We start from the raw sequence: 27,130 nt of genomic DNA, 5'->3' as shown, positions 1-27,130 counted from the left end.
CACATCCTATTGTCTTAAAAAAGAAAATGGATATATTGAATATTTCTTCAGTTATGCAAAAAACAAAAAAAACAAACCCACACAAGATAAACAAGAATGTAATGTCTTTGGTCCTAAATTTATTTGATGCTGTCTCAATTAAGCAACAACCTGATCATGTTATTTGTGCACTACATCAAAACAAACACTTCAAAAGCAGCAGTAATTTATGTAACACAATATATCTACTGTGCTTGACATTAAGCCTCTTTGTAATCACTGGATCAGCTAGAACAAAAACAAAAACAAAAAATATATATATATGATAAAGGAAACTGCCTGAATTCCATTCAGATCACATTTTATAAGCTTGGAAGATAAAAGAACATATGTGATAATGGAGTCTTTGGTAGCCATTAAAATGGGATGGCCAAAGCTGGAATGCCTTCAATCATGACTTTGCAGAATCAAAAAACAAAAACAAAATTGAAATTCATCAATCTAACAACAACAGTGATGCTGCTGCTGACGCCAACGTCACTGCTGATGCCACCAACAATGACAACAACATCTCACACACAAGAAATACAACTACTACGATGAAACATGAGAGTCTTTGAACAATATTCTTTTCTACTCTAGGCACAAAGCCTGAAATTTTGGGGGAGGGGTCAATTAGATTGACCCCAGTATGCAACTGGTACTTAATTTATCGATCTTGAAAGAATGAAAGGCAAAGTCGACCTTGGTGGAATTTGAACTTAGAACGTAAAGACAGACGAAATACCGCTAAGCATTTCGTCCGGGAGTACTAACGTTTCTGCCAGCTCGCCACTCTGTCTTTGAACAATATCAAATGAAATTCCCATCAAAGTAAACACCAGTTGAATACATAAAGTTAGTTCACAATATAATGCAAGTCCAGACACAGAGTGTATAGCAAGCCCAGACATATGAGTGTATAACAACATTAAGCATTTAGTGTATGGCAGGGAGGGTAGCAGCTCCAACCAGGCTGTGTAGAAACTCCAGCTTACATGACAGGCTGACTATTAAATGGTTGTCTGCCATTCTCAGTATATTCTGATCAAAGACATACGTAATCTTATGAAGGAAGATGATAGATCTTCAAGTCCTAAATCGTGTTGATTTAGGACTTGAAGACAACTTGAACAATAAAGAGGATGTTTCTTTGGATTGACTACTTTTGACTGATTGTCTTCATTTGGTTGGCTTCTGCGATCTAATTAGCTTGATTATAATGTAGAATTGTGCCAAAGCAACAAGAGAAAGCATCTATGATAAACCACAGTCAAAAGCACCATATTTGTAGAATATCTGCCGATTTTATTTAACTTTTGTTACCATTTTTCTGTTGGAACACACTGCCTTTGTTTCCACTGATTTTGAAAATAATGAAGAATTTAATAAAACTAACTTCGTCATTATTAACTTCTTTGTTACCATATTTCAGTTGAGATGTTCTGTGTTTCTTTCAATTAATTTTAAATATAACAAAGAATTTCGTAAAATAACTTAGTTATCATTCAGTTAGTGTTAGGAACATTAAATGTGACTAAGGTTTGGTGGAAGATTTTAATTCAGATCTTTTGAAAACAAGACATAAGTATTACAGAGCCAGAAGCGGTTTCAGCCAGGTTGGTATCAAAAGGATTAGGCAAGTATTTAGAGCATAAATTAAGAAGAAATTTAGATTAAAGGTTCTCACTTGGATCATTTTAACCCTTTAGAATTTAAACTGGCCACATCTGGCCCAAATATTGCACTTACTTTATGTTCAGACTAGGCAGATCCAGCCTCTCATACCTATCCTACAATGTCATTTTACAAATAAACAATCGCATCTTTGAAATCTTGAAGCTTTGAGGTAACGCATAGTCAATTCAAAACAAATGAATAAAGAAATATTTGACAGAGTAATCTGAATGCAAAATGTTCAAAACAGAAAATTTCTTTCCTTGAACCGGTTCTCAGGTGGGTTGGTATCAAGAGAATTAACTTGATCACAAAAATCAGATAATAACTTATTCTCTAAATATGTGTCTTAAATTCACATCAAATATTAAATACGCCTATATATATATTATGGAGATGAACTTGCATAGCAAGAGACCTGATCTGAGATCGTGTGCTGGAATGAAAACAATTGCAGCGTGGAAGGTGTTTATAAGACATTTAAAAACACACAAAGACCGTTAGATTCGCTTCTACATTTAAATTTAATTTGCCAAAATATTTTCGGTGCTTTGAGACTGCAACCTGTTCACTGACAAAATTTCATGCTGCATCTATCTATCTATCTATCTATCTATATATATATATATATATATATATATAAAACATGGGCTTCCATGCAGTTTCCATCTACAAAATTCAATCACAAGTCATGAGCCAACCTAGAGCTATAGTAGAAGACACTTACCAAAGGTGCCATACAGTTGGAATGAACCTGAAACCATGTTAGTGTATGCATGTATGTATGTACGTATTTATGCATGTAAGTATATGTATGTATGTGTACACACACACACACAAATACACAGACACACACACACGCACACAAACACACACACACCTAAAATAGAGTAGTGTATAACTTTGGGCTGTTAGGTGAACCTTCAGCCACAATGCATATGCATTTGGTATCATTTATTTACCAAATCTTGCCTCAAATCTTTCAATAATAATTTTTGAATATGTATTGATACATATCCATTTTAACTCAGTGATAATATCAACAACTACATCACTACGAATTGTATCTGTTGCTATCTGTAACTCCACTAAAATATTCAGCAATTTTTTATTCTTCAATCAACTCCATCTCCCTCCATTTCCTAATTATCTCAAGATTTGAAACATGTAATTGTATGTTTGTTGGCACCGGTAGATAATACATCCAGTTAATTGCATATTCATGATACTGCAAGCTATATGTATTCAATAAGTATAGCCGTAGCAATGTCAAAGACAGCAAAGAGAAACATGTCTGCTTTAATATTGATCAAATAATGGTATCTAAATCTTTATCAATAACTTATAAATATCTTTGTTCTGTCTAGGTTGACAGAAAGATTCTTCAAGCATCCACTTAGAACAACAGAGACTGGAAATAAATGATACCAGATGCATTGTGGCTGAGGGTTCAACTAAACAGCCCAAAGTTATACACTACTCAATTTTAGGTGTGTGTGTGTGTCTGTGTGTACATACATACATATACTTACATGCATAAATACGTACATACATACATGCATACATATATCCATATATACATACGTACATGCACATAGGTTTTGGAAAAAGAAAGATTATTTGATTTATGCCTGGTAGCGAGGAAAGGCTTCCTACGAGGAATGTATCCATGAAGACCACACTGGTTTAAACTTCAGCGAACTGTTTGGGCTGATACACTCTTTCCATTAACAGAAGACACTTCTTGGGCCAAAGATGAAGTACAACGCCTGTCGTCCATCATGCAACATTGGATGTGGCGAATATCACGCAACAGTTAAAATAGAAGGATAACCTGGAGGATGTTTATTGCTTGGCCTTCCAGTAGCTTTGTACTTCTGAATTATTTTGGCAATTGTGTTTACACTAATATGTATTCGTTTGCTAATTAACTTTGATCCCAAACAATTCTTGTGCAAATTAAAAATAATTTTCTTCAAATCTTCAGACAATTCTTTTCCTTTTGGTGCCATTTTAATCACAATGAAGAAGATTTTCACCATGGTACAAAAATCAGAATTCCTCCAGATGCAATAATAATGACCGATGAAAAAATGCCAGGAGAAATAATTTATTGGAATTGAAATTATCAGCAATGTCTGAATTTAGTAAAAAAAAAGTGGATAAAATATTAAATATAGTAAATTTCCTTTAGGGTGTACATATTTTTGTAATGTTTGAAAATTAATATTTTGTTCATATCTTTGAAAATGCCTATTGCTTTGTGTTCCAAATTTGTATAATGTTTGCATGTACAATATATTTTATTCAGTATAAATTTCATTTGATTTCCTTTGATATTATCAGAGTAATGGTAATTTGACTGAAATTTTTTAGGGGTGTACATACTTCTGTGAAATACTGTATATATATGATGGGCTTCTTTCAGTTTTCATCTATCAAATCCACTCACAAGGCTTTGGACAGCTTGGGCTTATAGTAGAAGACGGTGCCATGCAGTGGGATTGAACCCAGAACCATGTGGTTGGGAAGCAAGCTTTTTACCACACAGCCATGCCTGTACCTGTAGCACATATATTTTATTGTAACAAGGGAGAATCATTATGCCAAGGTATTTATTTCAACAAGATCATATCAAAAACCTTGCAAACTCTGTGTGCGCGCGAGTGTGTGTGTGTGTGTGTGTGTGTAAACAACACTCAGATATATATGTTATGCACCCCCTCACAGATAAATATCTTGGTGAGAAAATTATATCTCCTATCATTCTATATATAAAATTTAAAAAATATATCTGACTCAAATGAGATCCAAGATTATTATTACCCAAACGCATTTAGTCCAAGTATACATCGTGTTCTGGTTTTGGAAAAGTGTTGGTAAGAGAATCAATATCACTTAGTCTCCTGGAATAGCCTCATAAATAAATGAATTGTATCAAAACACCATTACAAAGCATGTCTAACAGTTGAGATCTTCATATAGAAATGGAGAATTCCATCTAATATGTCTGTATGTGTGAGGATGTGTGCATGTGCATATGTAATATCCGTATAATTTTGGAGACACTCTTGCCAGGCAAGTGATCTGATCTGAGACTGTGTTGAAACTAAAACAGGTTATGGCATGGAAGACTCCTCACATTTGCCAATCAAAAGAACACAAAAACCATTAACTTTACTTCAGGAATTTATTTTTTGGTGTCAAATCTTCATCACACCAATTATGACCTGGTCACTGACATTACTCTCCGACATGTACAAATAACACACATTGCATTCATACATATATATCATTTAATATATAATATATATATATATATATATATATATATATATATATATATATATATACACATATATATATGTATGTATGTATGTACACATACATACACAAACACCTATACATTAACACCATAACCATTAATTTGACAAAATATATTTTGTCGAAGTAATGGTCATAGATTTAATGTTTATTCATTCTCAGATTTATCTTTGAGTTCAGACATAGCTTCTTTGAAATTGTCACTCCACTGGAATGTGTGTGTGTGTGTGTGTGTGTGTGTGTGTGTGTGTGTGTGCTTGTATATAATAAATATATATATACACAAATATGTATGTGTATATCATTATCTCTCTCTCTCTCTATGTATCTCTCTATCTATCTATCTATCTATCTATCTATATATATATATATATATATATATATATATATATATATATATATACACACACATATATATTATCATTATCATCATCATCATCGATTAACGCCCGTTTTTCCATGCTGGCATGGGCTGGACAGTTTGACTGAGGTCTGGAGAGCCACCGGCTGCACTACGCTCCAGTCTGGTCTGGCTGTTTCTACAGCTGCATGCCTTTCCTAATGCCGACCATTGTAGTGGATGTTTTTTTATGTGCCACCTGCACAGGAGCCAGTAAGGCAGGCTTAGCAACACTCACATTTGGACGGTGCTTTTTATGTGCCACCGGCACAGAAGCTAGTCAGTGGATACTGGCATCGGTCAATCCACTCAGTGCTATAGCAGAAGACACTTGCCCAAGGTACCGTGTGATGAGACTGAACTGTAAACCACATGGTAAGGAAGTAAGCTTCTTAACTGCACAATCATGCCTGCAGCTCTGAGGTGGTGTGAAAAGGTTCCCAGCCTGGTTAGGTTTAATAAAAAAAATAACTTATTTACCTAAGTTTTAACTTCATCTCCCTCGAAATAGTTACCTTGCATAGCAATACACTGGTCCCAGTATTCCTGCCACTTTTGGAGTCCAGCCTGGAAGTCATTTTCTGTAAGTGATCTCAAGGACCTTCTGAGATGCAAGTCCATTGGTGCTAAATCTGGTGAATAGAGCAGGTGCAGAAGCAATACCCTGTTGTTTTTGGTGAGAAACTCATGAGTGAGGAAAGCTTGCTGACAGGGTGCATTGTTGTCATAAAGAATCCAGTTCTTCACTTCTGTTAAATGTCTTCCCTCAACACTTCAAGAACTCTTGATTAATGGTCTGGCACTGAGGGATGAATTCTTGATGCACAATACTACATTTCTGGGGATGACGCTCGTGGCAGGTCTTCCAGATGCTACAGCCATGAATGAACATCATGTCTTTTCATAGGGTCACGACTATATTATGTTATGTGTCCTCTTTTCTAAGAGAAGGAGACCGTTTGTGATTTACCAGGGCATGTCCAAATCAAAGATGTTATCATAGTACATGGTGTAGACCAGCAAGACCATGATGAGTACTTAAGAATGACATGTCCCCACCACATATTCCAGGACAACCCCACCACCACCACCACCACCACCATTTATACCCTTCCACAGTTCCTGTTGTGCACTGTTAACAATGTCTGGCAAGGGAGATAGCTCCCTAGCTATAAAACCTATAGCACATCTCAGAATATTACAGCAAGGTGTTTAACATAAAGGTGGTTTGGTTACTATTTCTGGCAGGTTGACTGAGACATTATAGTGGTATCCACGACCAAAACACATGAGAATAATATAAAGCATAACCCCACGGAATGAAGAATTCAAAGCGGCAGGATTTTTGGATGTTACCTATAAAGACCTGCTGGTGGAGGGGAAGGTATTAGGTTGTTTCTAGATCCAGATTGTTTGTCCTATCAAGTGAAGCAGAAGGACCATTAGAACAACAAACTGTGAACTGTAAGAATGGAGCAGAGAAATCTTCTTTGTAGATTTGGCAGAATCACCATCTTATCGAAGGAAAACACAGGCTGAGAACAAAGAAAAAGGTCATTGATAGCTAATGGGAGAAACAAGGCAGCTGCATTGTTTGAGATGATGTCTTTATGGCTTGCAGAGCTTTCATACATTCCCAGATTTTATCAATGGAGACTGGCTTTGCTGAAGGCAGTGATGTTGGATAAATACCAAAACCATTGTCATCTCCAGATGACATCCAATGAAGGAAATGTCCTGAAGTGTGATCTTTATCTAAATTATTATCATTATTATTATTATTATTATTATCATTATCATTATTACTATTATTATCATTATGGCATGTGTCTGAGGACACACAGAAACACACACACATGCAAATATATATATATATATATATATATATATAAATGTTATATACACACACACACACATATATATATATATATATACTCTTTACTCTTTTACTCGTTTCAGTCATTTGACTGCAGCCATGCTGGAGCACTGCCTTTTAGTCGAGCAAATCGACCCCGGGACTTATTCTTTGGAAGCCTAGTACTTATTCTATCAGACACTTTTGCCGAACCGCTAAGTTATGGGGACGTAAGCACACCAGCATCGGTCGTCAAGCGATGCTGGGGGGACAAAGACAGACATATACGCACACATACATACATATATACGACGAGCTTCTTTCAGTTTCCGGTTACCAAATCCACTCACAAGGCTTTGGTCGGCCCGAGGCTATAGTAGAAGACACTTGCTCAAGGTTCCACATAGTGGGAATGAACCCGGAACTATGTGGTTGGTAAGCAAGCTACTTACCACACAGCCACTCCTGTGCCTATATACATATATATATATATATATATATATATTATATAAGCAAGGTTATAGAAGACACCTGCCCAAGGTGGCATATGGTGAGATTGAAAGTAAAACCGCCTAATTTTGGGACCCCATTTGTGCAAGTATTTTCGTGGGGGGGGGGGGCTGTTGGAATGGGAAAAGAAGAAGCTAATGTCTTGCTTGAAAAAATTAAAATGGTTTTAAAACTTTCTAAACTTGTTTGGCACCTTCATGAATAAAAGAGAATTGTCTCTTTTCATCTTTTTTGTTCATTCACTTCGCTTTAGTCATTAGGCTGTGGTCATGCTGGGGCACTGTCTTGAAGAATTCTCAGTTGAATGAACCGACCCCAGGACTTGATTTTGTTTCAGCCTGGCACTTATTCTTTCATTCTCTTTCGCTGAATTGACAAGTTATGGGGATGTAAACAAACAAACACTGGCTGTCAAGCAGCAGTGGGAGACAGACACACACACACACATGAATGGCTTCTTTCAGTTTCCATTTACCAAACCCACTCATGAGACTTTGGTTGGCTCAAGGCTAGAGTAGAAGACCCTTGCTTAACCCTTTAGGGTTCAGATTAATCTGTCAAATATATTTGTTCATTTGTTTTGAAATAATCAAGCATTATCTTGTAGTTTAAGGATTTTGCTGATGTGATTGTTTAGTTTAAGAATGACATTATAGGATAGGTGTGAGAGGCCAGATTTGGTCAGTTTCAATATAAAACAGCTGAAACATATTTTGGCCAGATACGGCTGGTTTTAATGCTAAAGGGTTAAGGTGCCATGCAGTGGGACTGAACCCAAGGTTATAAGGTTGGGCAGCAACCTTCTTAACCTTGATCTGGATGTAAACTTTAGGTGAGAGAAAGGAGCAAAAACAGCAAAATAAATCACAAATATTTTTGTTGGGGGTCATGTACTTGTTGGTTTGCAAAGCACTGTCTTACTGAGGTCCAAGGGCTCTGCTGTGAAAACTTCTTCCTTCCAGTTTATCTCGATTTTGGAAGCTCCGAGAAAGGTTAAGGGCACAACCCTTTCTTTCCTGAATAACCCTTCAAAAAACATGTTAGCACACTGCATGGAACCCCTACCCTGCTAATTGGTTCCTCCAATAGTAGTTGTAGTAGTAGTAGTAGTTGTAGTAATAGTAGTAGTAGTAGTAGTAAGCAGCAGCAGCAGCAGTAGTAGTAGTAGTAGTAGTAGTAGTAGTAGTAGCAGTTGTAGTAGCAACAGTAGTAGTAGTAACAGTAGCAAAATAATCAGCAAGGCTTCATTATCAACATTAATAGCAGCAATAATATTGGTAAAAAAGTCATATAGCAGCAGCAGCAGTAATAATAATAATAATAATAATAATAATAATCTTTTCTACTCTAGGCACAAGGCCCGAAATTTTTAGGGAGGGGCCAGTCGATTACACCCATCACAGTACGCAACTGGTACTTAGTTTATCAACCCTGAAAGGATGAAAGGCAAAGTCGATAATAATAACAATAATAATGATAATAATAATAATAATAATGATAATGATAATGATAATAATGGTTTCAGATTTTGGCACAAGGCCAGCACTCTTTGGAGGTGGGATGTGGGGAGGGGGCTAAGTCAATTAAATCAACCCCAGTGTGCAACTGCTCCTTATTTTAACGACCCTGAAAAAACATGGAGCTGTAGTAATATCGGTGACGTTAGTAAATTAAGAGGCACCCCCCCCCTACTACTACTACTACTTCCACTACTACTTTTAGTCGTTGCAGTTGCAGCTACAATAGCTGTACTGTCCTCTCAGCAACACCAGCAGCAGCAGTAGTAGTAGAATCAGTAGTTTTGCTATTGTTTAGCCCTAGGACTGCCTTATTCAAGTAGGATTATGATTAAAGGCATTCTGACGTTGATGTTCCCTCTGTTTTCTTGCTTTTCTTTTTTTTTTCATGCAAAGTGTATCTAGGTCCACATTATTCGACGTAGTCATTCTTTTTCAAGATAGTCGGGTGTGACTTGAGGGAGATTTAGTTGCTACTTCTAGGGGGTCAGATGACCACAAAGCGGATCTTCCTTTGGTCCGGCCGTGAAAACATGCTGTGGTTTTTTCCCCCCAGACTTCGTACGTTTAAAGTGTAGTAGCAGTAGTAGTAGTAGTAGTGGTAGTGGTGGTGGTGGTAATAATCGTCATCATTGGTGTTCACCAGTGGTTACCCATCATCATAGCCATCACCGTCAACAGCAACGGCAGCAGAAACAACAATGACACACAGCTACAGTTGTCAGACAACCCTGTACCACCACGACCTCTTCCTCCTCCCCTCTTCTACCCCCATCTCTTTATATCAGTCATCACTATTACCACCACCACCACCACTACTACTACTCATCATAGTAATAACAATTCCTAACTGCGGTCATTGTTTCAGCTTCCCTACACACATATCTATCTACTAGTATATATATATATATATAAATATATATATATATATATATATAAATATATATATATATATATATATATATATATATATATATATATATATATATATAAATATATATATATATATATAAATATATATATACGAGAGAGAGAGAGAGAGGCAGGGAAAGAGAAAGAGAGAGAGAGAGTCTATACACAGGAACTGCCGCAGTTTTAAAGATACAACCCATTCCCCGACCTTCCTACATTTCCACCCCTGACACACCCATAGCACAATCTCTTCTTCTATCACCACTAATTAAAAGAAGAAAACAAATCGCCACCAACGCCACCAACAAGGGACACCCTACGTGGTTGCAGGCGTTGCTATAAATAGCAGCCAAATAGCTTTTAAAATCACACCTTACTTCTCTCACAAAAAGGAGGGACACGTTGCATAATGTGATCCCAGATATACTGGATTGGAATAGAAGACGGGGTGGTCACGGACGGAACACTGTTTATCACATATCTGCTTGATCAGGGCTGACCCGAGGCAATCATTCACATCAACAAACCGTCTCCATCTCTTTCATTAAACAATAATAACACTGCATGATTAGTGCGATGTGCTCCGAGGTGTTCCGCATCAAGAGGAATACTAATAAATGACATTAGCAAAAAGACGACTGAAAATAGTGCAAAGATTTAAAAGCATCACCAGCAACAATAACAACAACAACACACTCATAACATTACTGCCAATAATATCTAGGTTAACTGCAGTGTATTGTACAAATAAAAGGGTTCGATGAACTCTTTACTACCTTAATTTGATTTTTGTTTCACATACACATATATTTATACGGACGCATATATACACTCACCCTTTAATTTAGTTTGATTCCCTGATTGTCTCTTCTAGTCCCTATCTTCGCTAAAGACAAACTATCCTTACTTCTGTCCTTCTTTTCCTACTGTTTCTGCCTGAAGAACTCTCTCTCTCTCCTTCTCTCTTAGCTCTTACTGCTTACTTTTTCTCTCCCCACACTCCATATCCGTTCCCGGTGTAGAAGTCTCATAACTCACCGTTTCTCTTTCTCTTTGTCCACATCCGTTCCCCGGTAAAACTCTCATAACCCGCTGTCTACCGGCGATGTTACCAGAGCTTGTTGTAGCAACAACGAGATGGTCAGACTCTTGGGTGCTCTGACGACATTTTTGCATCGTTCTTCATCACCACCACCTTCTTCAACCTCTCAACTACCTCAACGATCACCAACATCTTCCTCATCATTATCCTCATCGCCGTCATTATCGCCTTTATTAATAATAACAAGACTGTTGTTGTTGCTTGTGCTCTTGGCCGACGACGTCTCCTCTTACACACCACCATGGACGGAGATCGACCTCGTCTCTGGCAGGCCACTGGGAGTGATTACCACAAGTTATGCATGGATTGTACTGGTCGGAGTTTCCGCCCTCACTCCATCGCTCGTCTTCGGACATATGTGTCAACATCGTTCACCTAAAGCAGACGAGGTAAGGCTTTTCGACCATATTAAAGTTACTAGTATTTTATTTTGCAACACACACACACATTTATGATAACAGTATAATTTTTTTTCATTATATATTAATCATGATATATTGTATTTAATATATATTCTACATATTTTGTATTTGTTCTCAAGTGACTATAGTCACGCCAGTTCTTTATTTTGCCTTTGTTTTCATTTAATTTCGTTTCATTTACTAACCCATTATCTTCATTCTACTTGCTCTGCTCTTTTCATAATTATCATCACTATTTGCCCTCTAATTTTCATAAAACTTATTTGATAAATTTCATTTAAAGTACACACAGTTATATAAAAGAAGACAGAGCCAGTTGATTATTTGTTGTGACAGTTTACCGGTAAAAGAGAGATACCGGTGAACGTCGAAATAGCAGGATAAAGGTGTCCATCAGTTATATAACAAAGTTCTCGGCAAAGGTTATTAACCTTCTCATATGAAATGATGTCATGTTTAGCTAAATTTAGTTCTAATTACTACTACTTATAGTTAATAACTTAAAAGAAAAATCTGAGACCTACACATTCAATCACGAAATACCAGAAAATAATACCAAAGTAAGCTTCCACCCACCACAACCTTTGTGGGTATATTATCAAATTATGTTGTCTCTTAAACACTTCTGTTGTGTTGCTGCGGTTTTTTTTTGTGTCTTCCTGAATTTGCTAATTCGGACTCGTTGACTTGATCCATTTCGATAATTTAATTCCTTCCTTAAACCCCCATTAAAAACGCATTGTCAAATCTTGCTTCCTCTTCTTTGTACTACTGGAACAACCTTCTCGTCGGTGTTTACTCTTAATCTCTGTAGTAATTTAAATCAAACATTATCTATGCTGATCACACCCACTTGACCATCTGTGTATCAGGACCCAGAAAGGCTATGGAGACGACCATTATTAATTTATTAAACAACAGACAAGAAACACCGGGAAGTGCGCGAGTCATTAAGTTTCTCTCCAGAGGAAGGGAGTTAACTCTGCCCTGCAAATCATATCTTCACTGTTTAAGCAGCAGCAGCAGCAAGAAAAGAATTATAAATCCCTTGTTTTTTCTTTAAATTTACATCTCAATACTTTAAATAGCATATACATTTTATATATACATATATATATATATATATATATATATATATATATATATATATAAATAAAAATTTATACACACTATGTGTGTGTATTTATATATATATATATATATATGTGTGTTTATATTGTGTGTGTGTGTGTGTGTGTGTGTTTATATTGCGTGTGTATTTATGTGTTTGTATATGTTTGTATTTGTATATGTGTGTATATATATATATGTGTGTGTGTGCCAAGAATTAGAATTCTTGGAGACTTCGCTGTATAAATACTGGCTCTTTTCAAAATTATGTGAATTAAAAAGTATAAAAAAGACCTTCGTTTTTACCTTTTTAATCGAACAAACAAATTATTGAAACAAAACAAAGACATTGTTAACTACAGAATTCTCATAAACTTAATTAGAACTGAAGTATTCAGATCTAAATCTCTTGGATTAAAATTACGAAGAAAATCGCACCTATTCCCACACGGTCATTTTTGGAGTAGTTAAAACATTTATAGTATGGGCGTGTGTGTATTTCTCTATATATTTATATCATTGTTTTTTTTTAATATTTAACGATTTGTTGTTAACACCTGCCTAATTCCTATTTTGTTTCAAAAGCGAACGTTTACATTATTTTTGTTAATTTCTTTTATTGTTAGTTTTAGTGATTTCATCTTCCTTCTTCACTCTTTTTGAACGCATCTATCGGCAAAATAATCACATGCGCGCTCGCAGACACACACATGCAACTAGAGTTGCGATCACACACACACACGCTCTCTCTGTCTCTCTCCACACACACACACACACACACATATATCGCGTGTAAGTATGTGTATGTGTGAAAGAGAAGGTTGGAGCAATGTGTTTGGAATTCTGGAGACTTTCATTATGTCATATTATATTAAAAATCGTTGTCTTTGAGCACGTGTTTTTAATTTCAACGCTTTCTTTCTTTCAAGCATATGCGTTTTCATAGTATTAAGTTTCAAACAATATGATAAATATTGGAAGAACATTAAATTAAAACTCTCTTCCAATATTCTGAGAGGATTCTTCATGAACGAGTTAGAATTCTTAAAGTGAAAAGTATGCATTCCATTATGTGACAGTTCGAAGTGATGGGGAGATGTGCTGAGAATAGAGAAAGAAGGCTGTGTGTATATATACATACATACATACATATATATATATATATATATATATATGGCCTTACTTTCAGGAATTATTGATTTCTTAGGCAAGCACAATAGATTCATTGAGTGACTGGCTTTTTAAAACGTGTTTTTTCTCAAAAGCATTCAAGAGACGTTTACTCATACTAAGTGTCTTTGGCTGGGAATCGAAACCGACGAAAATTTGAATGAATAACGTTTATGTCTTTCTTGAGTGTTTTAGCAGTAAAAGAGAAAGAAGATTTCACCTAGAAATTCAGTTCTGGATTTGCCTTGAAAATAAATAAATTCCGATTTCGTAAACACAAACCCATATATATATATATATATATATATATATATATATATATATATATATTAATTTATGTATATATTAATATTATCTCAGTTTTAAAAAACCTTGACAATGTAAATATGTTAATAGTTACCATGGGTAGCAAAAATCACAAAAAGAAAAAAACCCAGGATATCACACCCGTTTTATAGGTAGAGATACCAAGTTAAAGTGATGCATTTTGAGTAGATATGAATAATAATAATAAATGGAGCAAAACATATAAATAAAAGTTCCTTTTATTTATATGCGTTTTGCTCCATTTATTGTTATTATATTGCTTATATATATATATATATATATATATATATATATATATATATATATATATATATATGCAGTTAATTTGAGGATATCTTATCCTCATAAGGGATTAACATATCCAAAAATTTCACTGGTTTAATCCACAACTCTTTCGAGGGAGGTCTAAATGATATCTATGGGATTATTGTAAATATTATCCAATAAAAGTTGAGAAAATGGAGAGTTGGTAAAGATCTGAATTAATATATTAATGTAGTTCCAGGGTAAAAATTGAATATGAATAAATTCGAAATTGAATTTATTTGTATTCAGTTTTTTACCTTGGAACGATGTTAATAAATTTATTTATATCTTTACCAACTCTCCATTTTCTCAACTTTTATTGGATAACGTGTGTGTGTGTGTGATTGTATGAGGTGCATGTGATTGAGGTTGCTGTGGCACCCATGCCTTTCGAAAGAGTAATTATGACAGAACTGTGAGACAAATTATTTACAACCAGGAATGGAAATCTAGTTATGTTCTGGATTCTTAAAGAAAAGAATACGCAGCACTGACTTGTTGTTATGTAATCTGAGCTAAAAGAGCTGGACTCAAATGTTCTTTTGTTAATTGAATCAGCTGACCTCGATGCATATCAGTTATTTACAGTTCTGGGAAATAGGTCAACAAATATCTTGGTCATGAATAAGCATAACATAAAAACAGTTTGAGCAACTTAGCCAAACTTGACCCACAAGAAAACAATTCATGTGAAAGAAAAGTAAAGAAAAAGAAAACAGTTTTCATATTGGTTCCAAAAGTTAATGATTGTCAAGTTTACTGCTAAGCCATTTGCAAATTATTAATATGTGACTTTTGCATAACATGACACATTCATTAGAGAAGGGTGTAATCAATTGAATTGACCTCAACATATTACTGGTACTTAATTTATTGACCCTTAAAGGAATGGAACAACACTGGTTGTCGAGCAGTGATGGGAAACAAACACACACACAATCTTTTTCCTTATATTATGTGTGTGTGTGTGTGTTTCCCATCACTGCTCGACAACCAGTGTTGTTCCATTCCTTTAAGGGTCAATAAATTAAGTACCAGTAATATGTTGAGGTCAATTCAATTGATTACACCCTTCTCTAATGAATGTGTCATGTTATGCAAAAGTCACATATTAATGATTTGCAAATGGCTTAGCAGTAAACTTGACAATCATTAACTTTTGGAACCAATATGAAAACTGTTTTCTTTTTCTTTACTTTTCTTTCACATGAATTGTTTTCTTGTGGGTCAAGTTTGGCAAAGTTGCTCAAACTGTTTTTATGTTATGCTTATTCATGACCAAGATATTTGTTGACTCATTTCCCAAAACTGTAAATAATCATAAAAATGAAAGCAGATGCAGTCACAGTTACCTGCTAATCGACAGTTTATTGATTACTTTTTGTTTAAATTTTTGCTAATTTGATATCCATTGGTGCATGAATACTTGGATGGGATGGCAGTTTTGTTGGGACAATTCTTATTTATGTTGTCTTTTACACCTCAAATACAAAGTAAAAGTGGAGCCAATCTTTTAGTGTTTTTGTGAACTGGAAAGATTTGAACACAAGATGTTGCAGTCAACAGTTCAACACTTTAAACTCAAAGTAATTATTGCTTGTTGTGTGTCTGTGTGTTGATATTTTTAAAACTTAACCTAATTTTTTTTTTATATTTGAAATCATGCTTGGGGAGTGAATTTGTTGAGTTGTTATAATGATGGACAGTGTGTCTCAGAGTACATTTCTTTACTTGATGCACTCTGAGTTCAAATCCTGATTAGGTATTAGACTGAACCCATCACCCAAACGAATATCATTACCTTGCAAAGACCTGTAGAGGCAAGTGAAATCAGAATTGCTGACATGGCCGATGACAGTACCGCCTGATTGGCACTTGTGCCAGTGGAATGTTAAAAGCACCATCTGAGCGTGATTGTTGCCAGGGCCACCGACTGGCTCCCATGTTGGTGGCACGTAAAAAGCACCATTCAAGTGTGATCATTGCCAGCATTGCCTTACTGGCACATGAAAACCAACATTCGAGTGTGGTCATTGCCAGTGCTGCCGGACTGGCTCCCGTGCAAGCGACACATAAAAAACATCTTTTGAGCGTGGTCGTTGCCAGTACCGCCTGACTGCCCCTTGTGCCGGTGGCATGTAAAAGCACCCACTACACTCTCGGAGTGGCTGACGTTAGAAAGGGCATCCAGCTGTAGAAACTTTGTCAGATCAGATTGGAGCCTGGTGCAGCCTTCTGGCTTGCCAGCCCTCAGTCAAACCGTCCAACCCATGCCAACATGGAAAGCGGACATTAAACGACGATGATGATGATGATGATGACTGCTTTAACAGAGCCCACTCTGATGCAAGCACTCATGCCAAATTTTTGGTTTGATGATAACCAGTAGTCACAGAGGCTCTGCGATAGCTCAGCGGATTACCTGTTTTTATGACTAAAAGATGGTTAAAAAAAGTTACCAGGAATGTTTTTATGTTTAAAAGTTTAAACAAGTGTTACATGAATTATGATCTTTATTGAATGATAATCAACAATTTTAATTAAGATACAAAACCAGATCACAGAACTAGTTTACTGTGAATTGTTTTGCTTTGATGATCAATTAGGAACTGCAAGATTCAAAGATCTGGAGATAAACTAATTGCATACTTGTCTGGTTGTAATCACCAAATACCAAAACATTAGTTTCCAATTATAACATTTTCATGTGGTGTTGGTTAAAATGGAACTTTTTTTTTTGTTTTTTTGAGGTGACTCATTAGTAATGGTAAAAGTAAAATAGCTGAGTCGACAGAGAGTTGACTACTAATTCCTTGTTTGTCAGTGTAAATCTACTGTGGGTACTTTATTGTGTTTCTAGGCCATACAGCTGGTTCGTTGTGAGTTTATTGCAAGTGAAGATGATTTCTTAACTACGAAATTTTAAACATGTGGAGAGAGAAACTATTTGTATTTTGCTCTCCAAGTATCACTTCATTTCGTGTGTGTGTATGTGTGTGAATTTAAACAAACCAATACACTGGCTATAAAGGAATCAGATATGAGAAAGAATAAAAATGTGAGAAACAAGCGGGAGTTGAACACATGTCTTTACTGACATTTTTGCATATCATGGAGTACGTTGCTCCATTGCTATTTCTTTGTGTGTGTGTGTGTGGCAACTACACCAGTCTTGATGCCACTGCAAATTTATCCAGGACACTCTGTAAAGTGGCTGTTGGGTGAGTGAAGATGCAAGGTCAAGAGAACCCTTAGGTCTTGTTGAAGGCACAACAACCTCTGAAATACTGGTGCCACAGTATAATGTAGCCAATATAATCTGTAAGTTGGTTGGATTTAAGAAGGGCATCCAACCGTAGAAAGTAACCAAAATGAATTGTATGAGCAAGATGTCCTTTGACCTCTCTTGGAAAGCAATGACTCTAAATGGAAGTAGTCTTGGACCACGCTCATCCACTTTATGCCAGCATTGAAAGCAGCCGGGAAACAATGAAACTGATGATGATGATGATGATGGTATATGCATATAGACACATATACAGGATTACCTCTAAATACAAGTACCATTTAGCATATTTATTCAAATATCACCTCTAATATCTAACATGGCCAACCAACATGTTTATATGGCTGGTTCCTTCCTCCTGTCTGTGTTTTGGCTTTGCAATGAAACAAAGCAACTCAGCTGTTATTAACTAGTTCAGTTTAGAAATATTTATATATTGATTCAGATGATAGTTGCTAAGCAATTCACTGATTGCCCAAACGGTGGTGGTGGTGGCGGTGGCGGCTTTTATAGGTTTATTGCTGCTTATTTTTGTTTCATATTTTTTGTTTAGGAATGGCGTGGAAAGGGAACCAATTCCATTATACTAGTCTTTAATATTGTTGTAATAACATCCACAACAGCAACGTTGGTTTCGAATTTTGGCACAAGGCCAGCAATTTTAGATGAGGAGTAAATCAATCACATCCCCCGTCACCATCCACCTGATAGTTATTGACCTTGAAATGATGAAAGGCAAAACTCAACCTTAGCAGAATTTGAACTCAGAAGGTAAAACAATAGAAGAAATGCTGCAAAGCATTTTGTTTGATGCACCAACAATTCAGCCAGCTCATTGCCATAATAATAATAATGATAATAGTAATAATAATCCTTTCTATTCTAGGCGCAAGGCCTGAAATTTTGGGGGTAAGGGGTAGGTAATTACATCGACCCCAGTGTTTCACTGGCACTTAATTTATTGACCTCGATAGGATGAAAGGCAAAGTCGACCTAGATGTAATTTGAACTCAGAACATAGCGGCAGATGAAATACCGCTAAGCACTTCGCTTGGTGTGCTACCAATTCTGCCAGCTCACTGCCTTAATAATGATGATGATGATAATAATAATAATAATAATAATAATAATAATTCTCTCTACCATAGGGGTACAAGGGGCCTGGAATATTTTAGAGAAGAAGCTAGTTGATAACATCACCAGTGTTGGTGTGTTTATGTCCCCCGTAACTTAGCAGTTCAGCAAAAGAGACTGATAGAATAAGTACTAGGCTTATGAAGAATAAGTCCTGGGGTCGATTTGTTTGACTAAAGGCGATGCTCCAGCATGGCCGCAGTCAAATGACTGAAAGAAGTAAAAGAGTGTGCAAGGAGTCTTCAGAGTAGCGCAGAGAATGCCTTACTCTATTTCTTGCAACTCTTTACAGTCTGAGTTCAAATTACGTTGGTGTTCGATCTTGCCCTTCTTTTGCCCTTTCAAAGTCAATAAAATAGAGTGGCAGTCAAATACTGTGGTTAGTGGTATCGACTAAGCCCCTCCCCTCATAATTACAGGTCTTGTGCTTCAATTGAAAAAATTATTTCTTCTATTTTTGTTACTTATTTTGGGTAAGTATCTCATACAACACTAATCAACTACATGATGCTCCTGCTGTTTGCAATAGTCACTTGTTCCTACAAATGGCAATTATTTTCAGTTCTTAGTAGACTAGCTGTTCCACACATCATCATCATCATCATCATCATCATCATCATCATCGTTTAATGTCCGTTTTCCATGCTGGCATGGGTTGGACAGATAAACAGAAGAAGCTCGCAATTGTGGCCTTTTCTTTTAAGCCTGGTATTTATTCTATCAGTCTCTATTTTGTTGAAGCGCTATTGTTACAGGAATGTAAACACACCAACACTGGTTATCAAGTGGTGGTGGGGGTGTGCAAATTCTACAATACTACCGTGTTGTTTTAGATATCTTATTAATTTACTTTTAAATCTGTTACTACGTCTGAAGACCTGTTGAACCAAGTGAAATCATAGTTGTGACTGATGTCAGTGCCACCTGACTGGCATCAGTTCCAGCGGCATCTAAAAAGCACCATTTGAGTGTTGGGCCTTATGCAAGTAGTGACAGGTGACCAAGACCTTTTGTGATATACCGTGCTTGTATTGACCTGTCAAGCCAAGTGAGGCCATAGTTGTGGCTGATGCCAGTGTCAGGTCAATGGCATGTAAAAAACACCCACTATGCTCTTGGAGTGGTTGGTGTTAGGAAGGGTATCCAGCTGTAGAAACCTTACCAAATCAGACTGGAATCTGGTGCAGCTCCGCTGGCTTACCATTTTCAGTCAAACTTTGTGAAGTGGTGGGTGTTAGGGAAAACATCCAGCCATAGAAACCATGACAAAACAATGGAAGCTGATGGGGCTCCTAGCCTTGCCAACTCCTGTCAAACTGTCCAACCCATGCCAGCAGGGAAAACAGACATTAAATGGCAATGATGATGATGGCAGTTCTTAGTGTCTGAAGATCATTAGGATGACCGGCATGGCGTCAAGTGGCTATCTGAAGTGATTTTTGAACCAGAGGCTTTAGTGCAGTTGTGGCAGAGGTTTTGGTCTGATGGTGGGCTGGGATGATGACTCTTTCCTTCTTTGGCATTGCTTGTCCAGCACAGCTGCTCTGGCCTTTTCAAAGTTTCTTGCAATGATCTGGACGCAGTGTTACTACACCTCCTCCTGTGCTGTCACTTCCTCCCACCTTCTGAGGTTTATCTGTACACTTGGGGCAGCTGGCATTTCAGATTGTTTCTCAAATGATTGCTGAGGAGCCCCCACCATGTATATACGTATCTATTTAGACAAATCCATGACCAAGATTAAAAAAAAACAGGTAAAAAACAACGAAAGTCCATTGGACGTAAACAGTGAATGTATTCGACTGATGCTCAGTAAAAGTTTAAGATGGAAAAGTAGGAGTGGAACTGATGTTTTGAGCATGGCTCTTTGTCGGAAAGTGGAAAAAGTACAGAGAGGAGGAAAAGAGGGAAGGAAGCGATAGTCTGGAAAAAAAGTACGTGTGCCATTACATGGATGAAGAATGACTGACCAGAACTTGGAGAGATAAATGTGGTCTTTGAAGGTGGGAGAAGGCATAATTGGTCATTGAGTGTGTGTGGGAGTGTATATTACATGTTTTTGTACGTGTATGTGTGTGTGTGTATGATTCTTTCTTTCTTTGGTATATCTTTCTTTGGTATATCTTTCTTTGGTATATCTTTCTTTCTGTTTCTCTTTTTCTCTCCTGTCGTGTTTCCTTCCTTACCATTAATCTTCTTTCTTTCTCCTTCCTTCTTACCATTCTTTCTTTCCTTTTGCTCTCTTTCCTTTCTATAACCCTTCCTTTCTTTCTTTATTCTATTTTTAGAATCATCTTTCTTCCTTTCTTTTAGTAATCCTTCCTTTCCTGTCTTTTATTCTTCTACTTTTTCTTTCAGTTGTTCTTTATTTCATTCAATTCACAACATTCTTCTTGTATTTTGCGTTTCTTTTTACCATTTCCATCTCTCTTTCTTCCACTCCATTTTGCCTTTGTGTATTTGTCTGTCTGCTCTCTCTCTCTCTCTCTCTCTCTCTCTCTCTCTCTCTCTCTCTATCTATCTATCTATCTATATATATATATATATATATATATATATATATATATATATATATATATATATCTGACATTTTTCCCCTGTCTTTCACTCAATATAGCTCTCTGTCTGTCTGCCAGTCATTCTTTCATTCTATTCCATCTTTACATTTACTCTTTCTGTTCTTTTCAACCACCACCACCACCATCACCCTAACCACTAGATCACTAATTCCATTTTGACTAATTATTTCCTGCCACTACAGTTCTCTCCGTTGACATAATATTCCCATATCTAAATCAGATTATCCATTTTTCCATTTCCATTTATTAAACTTAGAAATATTCCACTTGAACTTCTGCTGAAACGGTTCCTTTTGTTCTTCTGTCAATAATGTAAAATGAATACATTTTACATTAAGAAATGGAACTTTTTTTTTTTATATACAGAAAAAAATAAGATGCTTTTTATTTTCCCTGCAATTTCCATTTGTATCATCTGGCAGGGTGGCTACAAGGTTAAGGTGCAAATCTACTTACCACAAGTTTGCAAGTTCAAAACTTACTCAAGACATAATGTTGTGTACCTAGCACAAGGCTGAAGTTTGAATATTTTGAGGAATACATTTGTCTTACATTATTTACATTTTATTTATTTATTTATTTATTTATTTATGTGTTTCAGCCAAGTGGCTGCGGTCATGCTGGTGCACTGATGGATGTTTGTCCTCATCTTGTTTGTTGTTAACACGTTTTGGCTTATATACCCTCCAGCTTTCATCAGGTGTCTTGGGGAAATTTTGAACCTGGGTTCTCATTCCTAAGGTATTTTTCGATGTTATTATTATTATTTTTAATATTATTATTATTATTATTATTATTATTATTATTATTATTATTCAGGTCACTGCCTGGAATCGAACTCGGAATGTTGGGGTTAGTAGCCTGCTCTCTTAAACACTACACCATATGCCCGTGGCATAGTGGTTAAGAGTCATGTGGTGTAGCAGTTAAGAACTTGGGCTACTAACCCCAAGATTCTGAGTTCGATTCCAGGCAGTGACCTGAATAATAATGATAGTAATAATAATAATAATAATAATATCGAAAAATACCTTGGGAATAAGAACCCAGGTTCGAAATTTCCCCAGGACACCTGATGAAGGCTGTAGGGTCTATCAACCAAAACATTGTGTTAACAACAAACAAGATGAGGACAAATATCTGTCAAATGTAAATAATGTAAATAATTCCTCATCTCTCAAATATAGAACTGTATTACATTTGTCTTGTGAGAGGAAGCTTGGCAGATATTAGGGGCTAACAAAGCAGTGCAGAAACAAGGACTGATAGTGGTTTATTGCTACTGGAATGCAATCTGGGACTTAATCAACCCCTGCTGGGTCAACTGGGTGAAGTGGGGGTCTGATATTGAAAGACCCAAAACCCTCTCATACCCCAGAAACATCACTGATGATACATCACGGTTATCTTTGACCCAAGTGCCTCGTTTTACTTAGCTGATTTCTAGGTGCCAAAGCTTTTGAGAATATTATTATAGAGGAATTTGTGCCTTTTCCTGCAATCAGTACATTTAATTTTATGCATCCAAATTTATTTAGCAGTCAATGAATAGGTACCAGATCATCTGAGAATGTTCTCTGTGATAGACTGGTCCCTTTTTCAGGGGCAGTACACTTAATTTTACATGCCTTAGTTTATCTAAGCTGCCTGGCAATCTGTATCAGATTTTCTTGTAACGTTTTCTGTGAATAATTGGCGACTCATTCACTTAATCCTTGTGTCCAGTTTATGAAGCTATTGGATATCTCTGATAGGTTGGTGTTATCTCAGGTAGATTGATGCCTTATCCAGAGGTGCAGAGATTGAACTCCTGTACATTTAATATCATAAAACCTGAGTTAGGCACCTGACTTTAGAAACACTTTCTTAACCTAATAACAACTTTCAAAGTATTTACATTACTGAGATAACCACACTGTGGAGCATTTTATAAGGCAAATGATTTGTAGTGAATGATGAGTGATTGGTTTAGTGGTTAATGAATATTGTTTAGGAAAGACAGGCTTCTTCTTGTAAATGTATTCGTTCTATCAATCTGTAAATTCTTGTTTGCTTTATTAATAACAATATCATGAGTGAAGCAGAAGTTAGTTGAATCTCAAGTAAAGAGGATAAAGCCAATTGCCTGACCTCTTCTAATCAGCGATTTCTATCAATAATTTGTAATTAATTTGTGTTATATATAAGAGGAGTTATATTCAGTTTAACAAACTAATTAACCCCCCCCATAAATCGTACATTGCTTCTCTTATTTGTTGCTGAGTTGTGCCTCCATGTGGGGTGTGTATTTATTGTTAGATGTACACAAGTCTTTAACCGTTTTCCCATCTATTTTTCCGTGCTAATGGAATTTCAATATTTTGAATGTTCGTTATTTTCCTATAAATTTGATCGCTTTTGTATTAATGAAAAAATGGTTGTATTAAGAAAGTTTTTCTTTTATTGATAACCATGCAAACATTTTGTAGGAATGAGAGAATAGCTTGTTTATTTATCATTAATTACATTAGTAGTTATAGTATGTACTAAGATTGTTGTTGTTGTCATTGTTATTATCTATGCTTTGCAGAAGGTGGTGAACATGCCAGACTAAATGCTTTGCGGTATTCCATCTATCTGTATGTTCAGAGTTCAAATTCCACTGGGGTTGACTTTGCCTTTCATCCTTTCAGAGTCAATAAAATAAGTACCAGTTGCATACTGGGGTCAATGTAATTGACTTAGCCCCTCCCTTGAAATTGCTGGCCTTGTGCCAAAATTTGAAATTGTTATTATTACTTTTGTGAGTTTTGCTTCTTTTTGCAATTTTGTTTCCGTTTCTTGCTGAGTGTCTTCCCGACACCTAGGTTAAAGAAACTCATTGTATATATTGATAGGCCATTAAAAATAAACACACAAGATTGTTCATTTACAAAGTTGTATAAATGAAAAAAAAGAGAAAAGGAAAATGAAAGAAAATGTATTATTATTATTATTTTTCTTTTTATCTCAAGTTTTGTTGGAACTCCTGGAGTTTTACATGCGTAGTGAGTTTGCTACCTGCAGCCTACAGTGCCATGCTATTTGTTACGCGACTCTCTCTATCTCTATATCTATCTCTCCCTCTCATTCTTCCCTCTACTGTTCTTCGCCTCTCTCTGTCACTACTATCTCTCTCCCTCTCTACCTCTCATTGCTCACTTTTATTCTACTTCCTCCCCTTCTTCTCCCTCTGCTACTCTTTCTCCCTACCCGGCACTGGTCACGTGTGTGCGGTTGCTATTTCTTTTCGTTCTTGGACTCCCCAAGCTCGCACGTACTTCTTCGCTTCTCCAGTTCATGCTTCACAGCGTTCAATACATACACACTTCTCCACGTCTGGCTGTAGAGCCTTTTTGTTTATTTATTTCACCGTTTCGTTTTCCTGTCTTGTTTTCCGTCCGCCACTATCCTCCACGAAAAAAAATTTAATTTGTGTTCGTGGGAAAAGCCATTTTAACGATGCGTCCTGCCCTAACTTTTCGAAACTCCGGTGTTTTAATGGTGGCAGCTGATGAAGGATATGTTCTCTATGTGGCCTGCTTGTTTGTTGTACCTTGTCTATCATTTTGTCCATGTTCTTTTGCCACGTCATGTACCCAGATATGTATCTATATGTACATGTAGATGAAGGTATGTACATACATGTACATATATACGCATATACTCATGTATTGTTTGTATCACACGACAGAACGCACGCATTACCTTTACACAGTATATATATATATGCACACACACATATGTACATATATATATATATATACATATGTGTATTTACGTATGTATGTGTGTGTCTCTCTCTTTTGTAGCTGGAACAAGAAAGACAGGTTCTTGTTTGTCTCCTGTCCTAGCTTGATTTACACATTTGCCACTTTCTGTTTGTTTTCACTGTCCTTTCTGTGTTACCAATTTTGACCCTCCACAAAATCCCAAATTTTATTTAATTTGCTTTGCGGGAGCAACTGTTTTATCAAAAGCGTATATTGTTGTTAAATGCTCAAAATACGAGACTAGAAAATCGGCCAACAACTGATGAAGGGTCGTTCTTTATGTTGTTTGTTTTGTTTTCCATTTGTGTCTTTTGTTGTTTGAAAACATAGTTCATGTTCCATGGACTTGTGCTTTGTATTTTTTGTTGTACACATTTCGTGATGTCCTGTGCTCACATATGTATATATATATATATATCATCATCATCATCATCATCGTTTAACGTCCGCTTTCCATGCTAGCATGGGTTGGACGATTTCACTGAGGACTGGTGAAACCGGATGGCAACACCAGGCTCCAATCTAATTTAATTTGGCAGAGTTTCTACAGCTGGATGCCCTTCCTAACGCCAACCACTCAGAGAGTGTAGTGGGTGCTTTTATGTGTCACCCGCACGAAAACGGCCACGCTTGAAGTGATGTCTTTTATGTACCACCCGCACAAGCCAGTCCAGGGGCACTGGCAACGATCTCACTCGAAAATCCTACGGGAGCCAGTCAGGCGGTACTGGCAACGGCCACGCTCAAAATGGTGCATCTCATGTGCCACCCGCACAAGAGCCAGTCCAGGGGCACTGGCAACGATCTTACTTGGCTTGCCGGGTCTTCTCACGCACAGCACATTTCCAATATATATATATATATATATATATATATATATACGTATAGATGTAAGTATGTACATATACGTATGTGTGTATGTATATATGTGGAGGTGCAATGGCCCAGTGGTTAGGGCAGCGGACTCGCAGTCATAGGATCGCAGTTTCAATTCCCAGACCAGGCGTTGTGAGTGTTTATTGAGCGAAAACACCTAAAGCTTCACGAGGCTCCGGCAGGGGATGTTGGCGAAGCCTGCTGTACTCTTTCACCACAACTTTCTCTCACTCTTACTTCCTGTTTCTGTTGTGCCTGTAATTCAAAGGGCCAGCCTTGTCACACTCTGTGTCGTGTTGCACAACCCCGAGAACTACGTTAAGGGTACATGTGTCTGTGGAGTGCTCAGCCACTTGCATGTTAATTTCATATATATACAGATACATACATACATACATACATACATATATATATATATATATATATACATACATATATATATATATATATATATATATATATACATACATATATATATATATATATATATATATATATACATACATATATATATATATATATATATATATATATACATACATATATATATATATATATATATATATATATATATACATACATATATATATATATATATATAATATATATATATACATACATATATATATATATATATTATATATATATATACATATATATATATATATATATATATATATATACATACATATATATATATATATATATATATATATATATATATATATATATATATATATATATATATATATATATATATATATATATATATATATATATATATATATATATATATATATATATATATATTATA

At 36.1% G+C, this 27,130-nt stretch overlaps 1 protein-coding gene and 1 long non-coding RNA gene across 2 annotated transcripts in view; one reads left to right on the top strand and one right to left on the bottom strand.

Moving 5' to 3' along the window:
• Positions 1-102: 102 nt before the first annotated feature.
• Positions 103-11,142, bottom strand: LOC149132319 (uncharacterized). Its single transcript, XR_016244696.1, has 2 exons — positions 11,050-11,142; positions 103-267 (listed from the first exon to the last, which is right to left on the bottom strand). It is a non-coding gene; the product is annotated as an uncharacterized LOC149132319 (long non-coding RNA).
• Positions 11,143-11,350: 208 nt separating this feature from the next.
• The window catches only part of LOC106874911 (leishmanolysin-like peptidase), a 100,207-nt gene continuing 84,427 nt past the window's right edge, over positions 11,351-27,130 (top strand). Inside the window, exon 1 of the mRNA XM_052973828.2 lies at positions 11,351-11,704. Within this exon, the coding sequence (XP_052829788.1) occupies positions 11,351-11,704 (354 nt within the window). The remainder of the gene's footprint in view (positions 11,705-27,130) is intronic.

This window comes from Octopus bimaculoides, chromosome 16, assembly GCF_046866305.1.
Source record: "Octopus bimaculoides isolate indiv1 chromosome 16, ASM4686630v1, whole genome shotgun sequence".
Classification (NCBI taxonomy): Eukaryota; Metazoa; Mollusca; class Cephalopoda; order Octopoda; family Octopodidae; genus Octopus; species Octopus bimaculoides.
The sequence above is the reverse complement of the archived record's forward strand: the minus strand, read 5'-3'. Positions and strand labels throughout refer to the sequence as shown.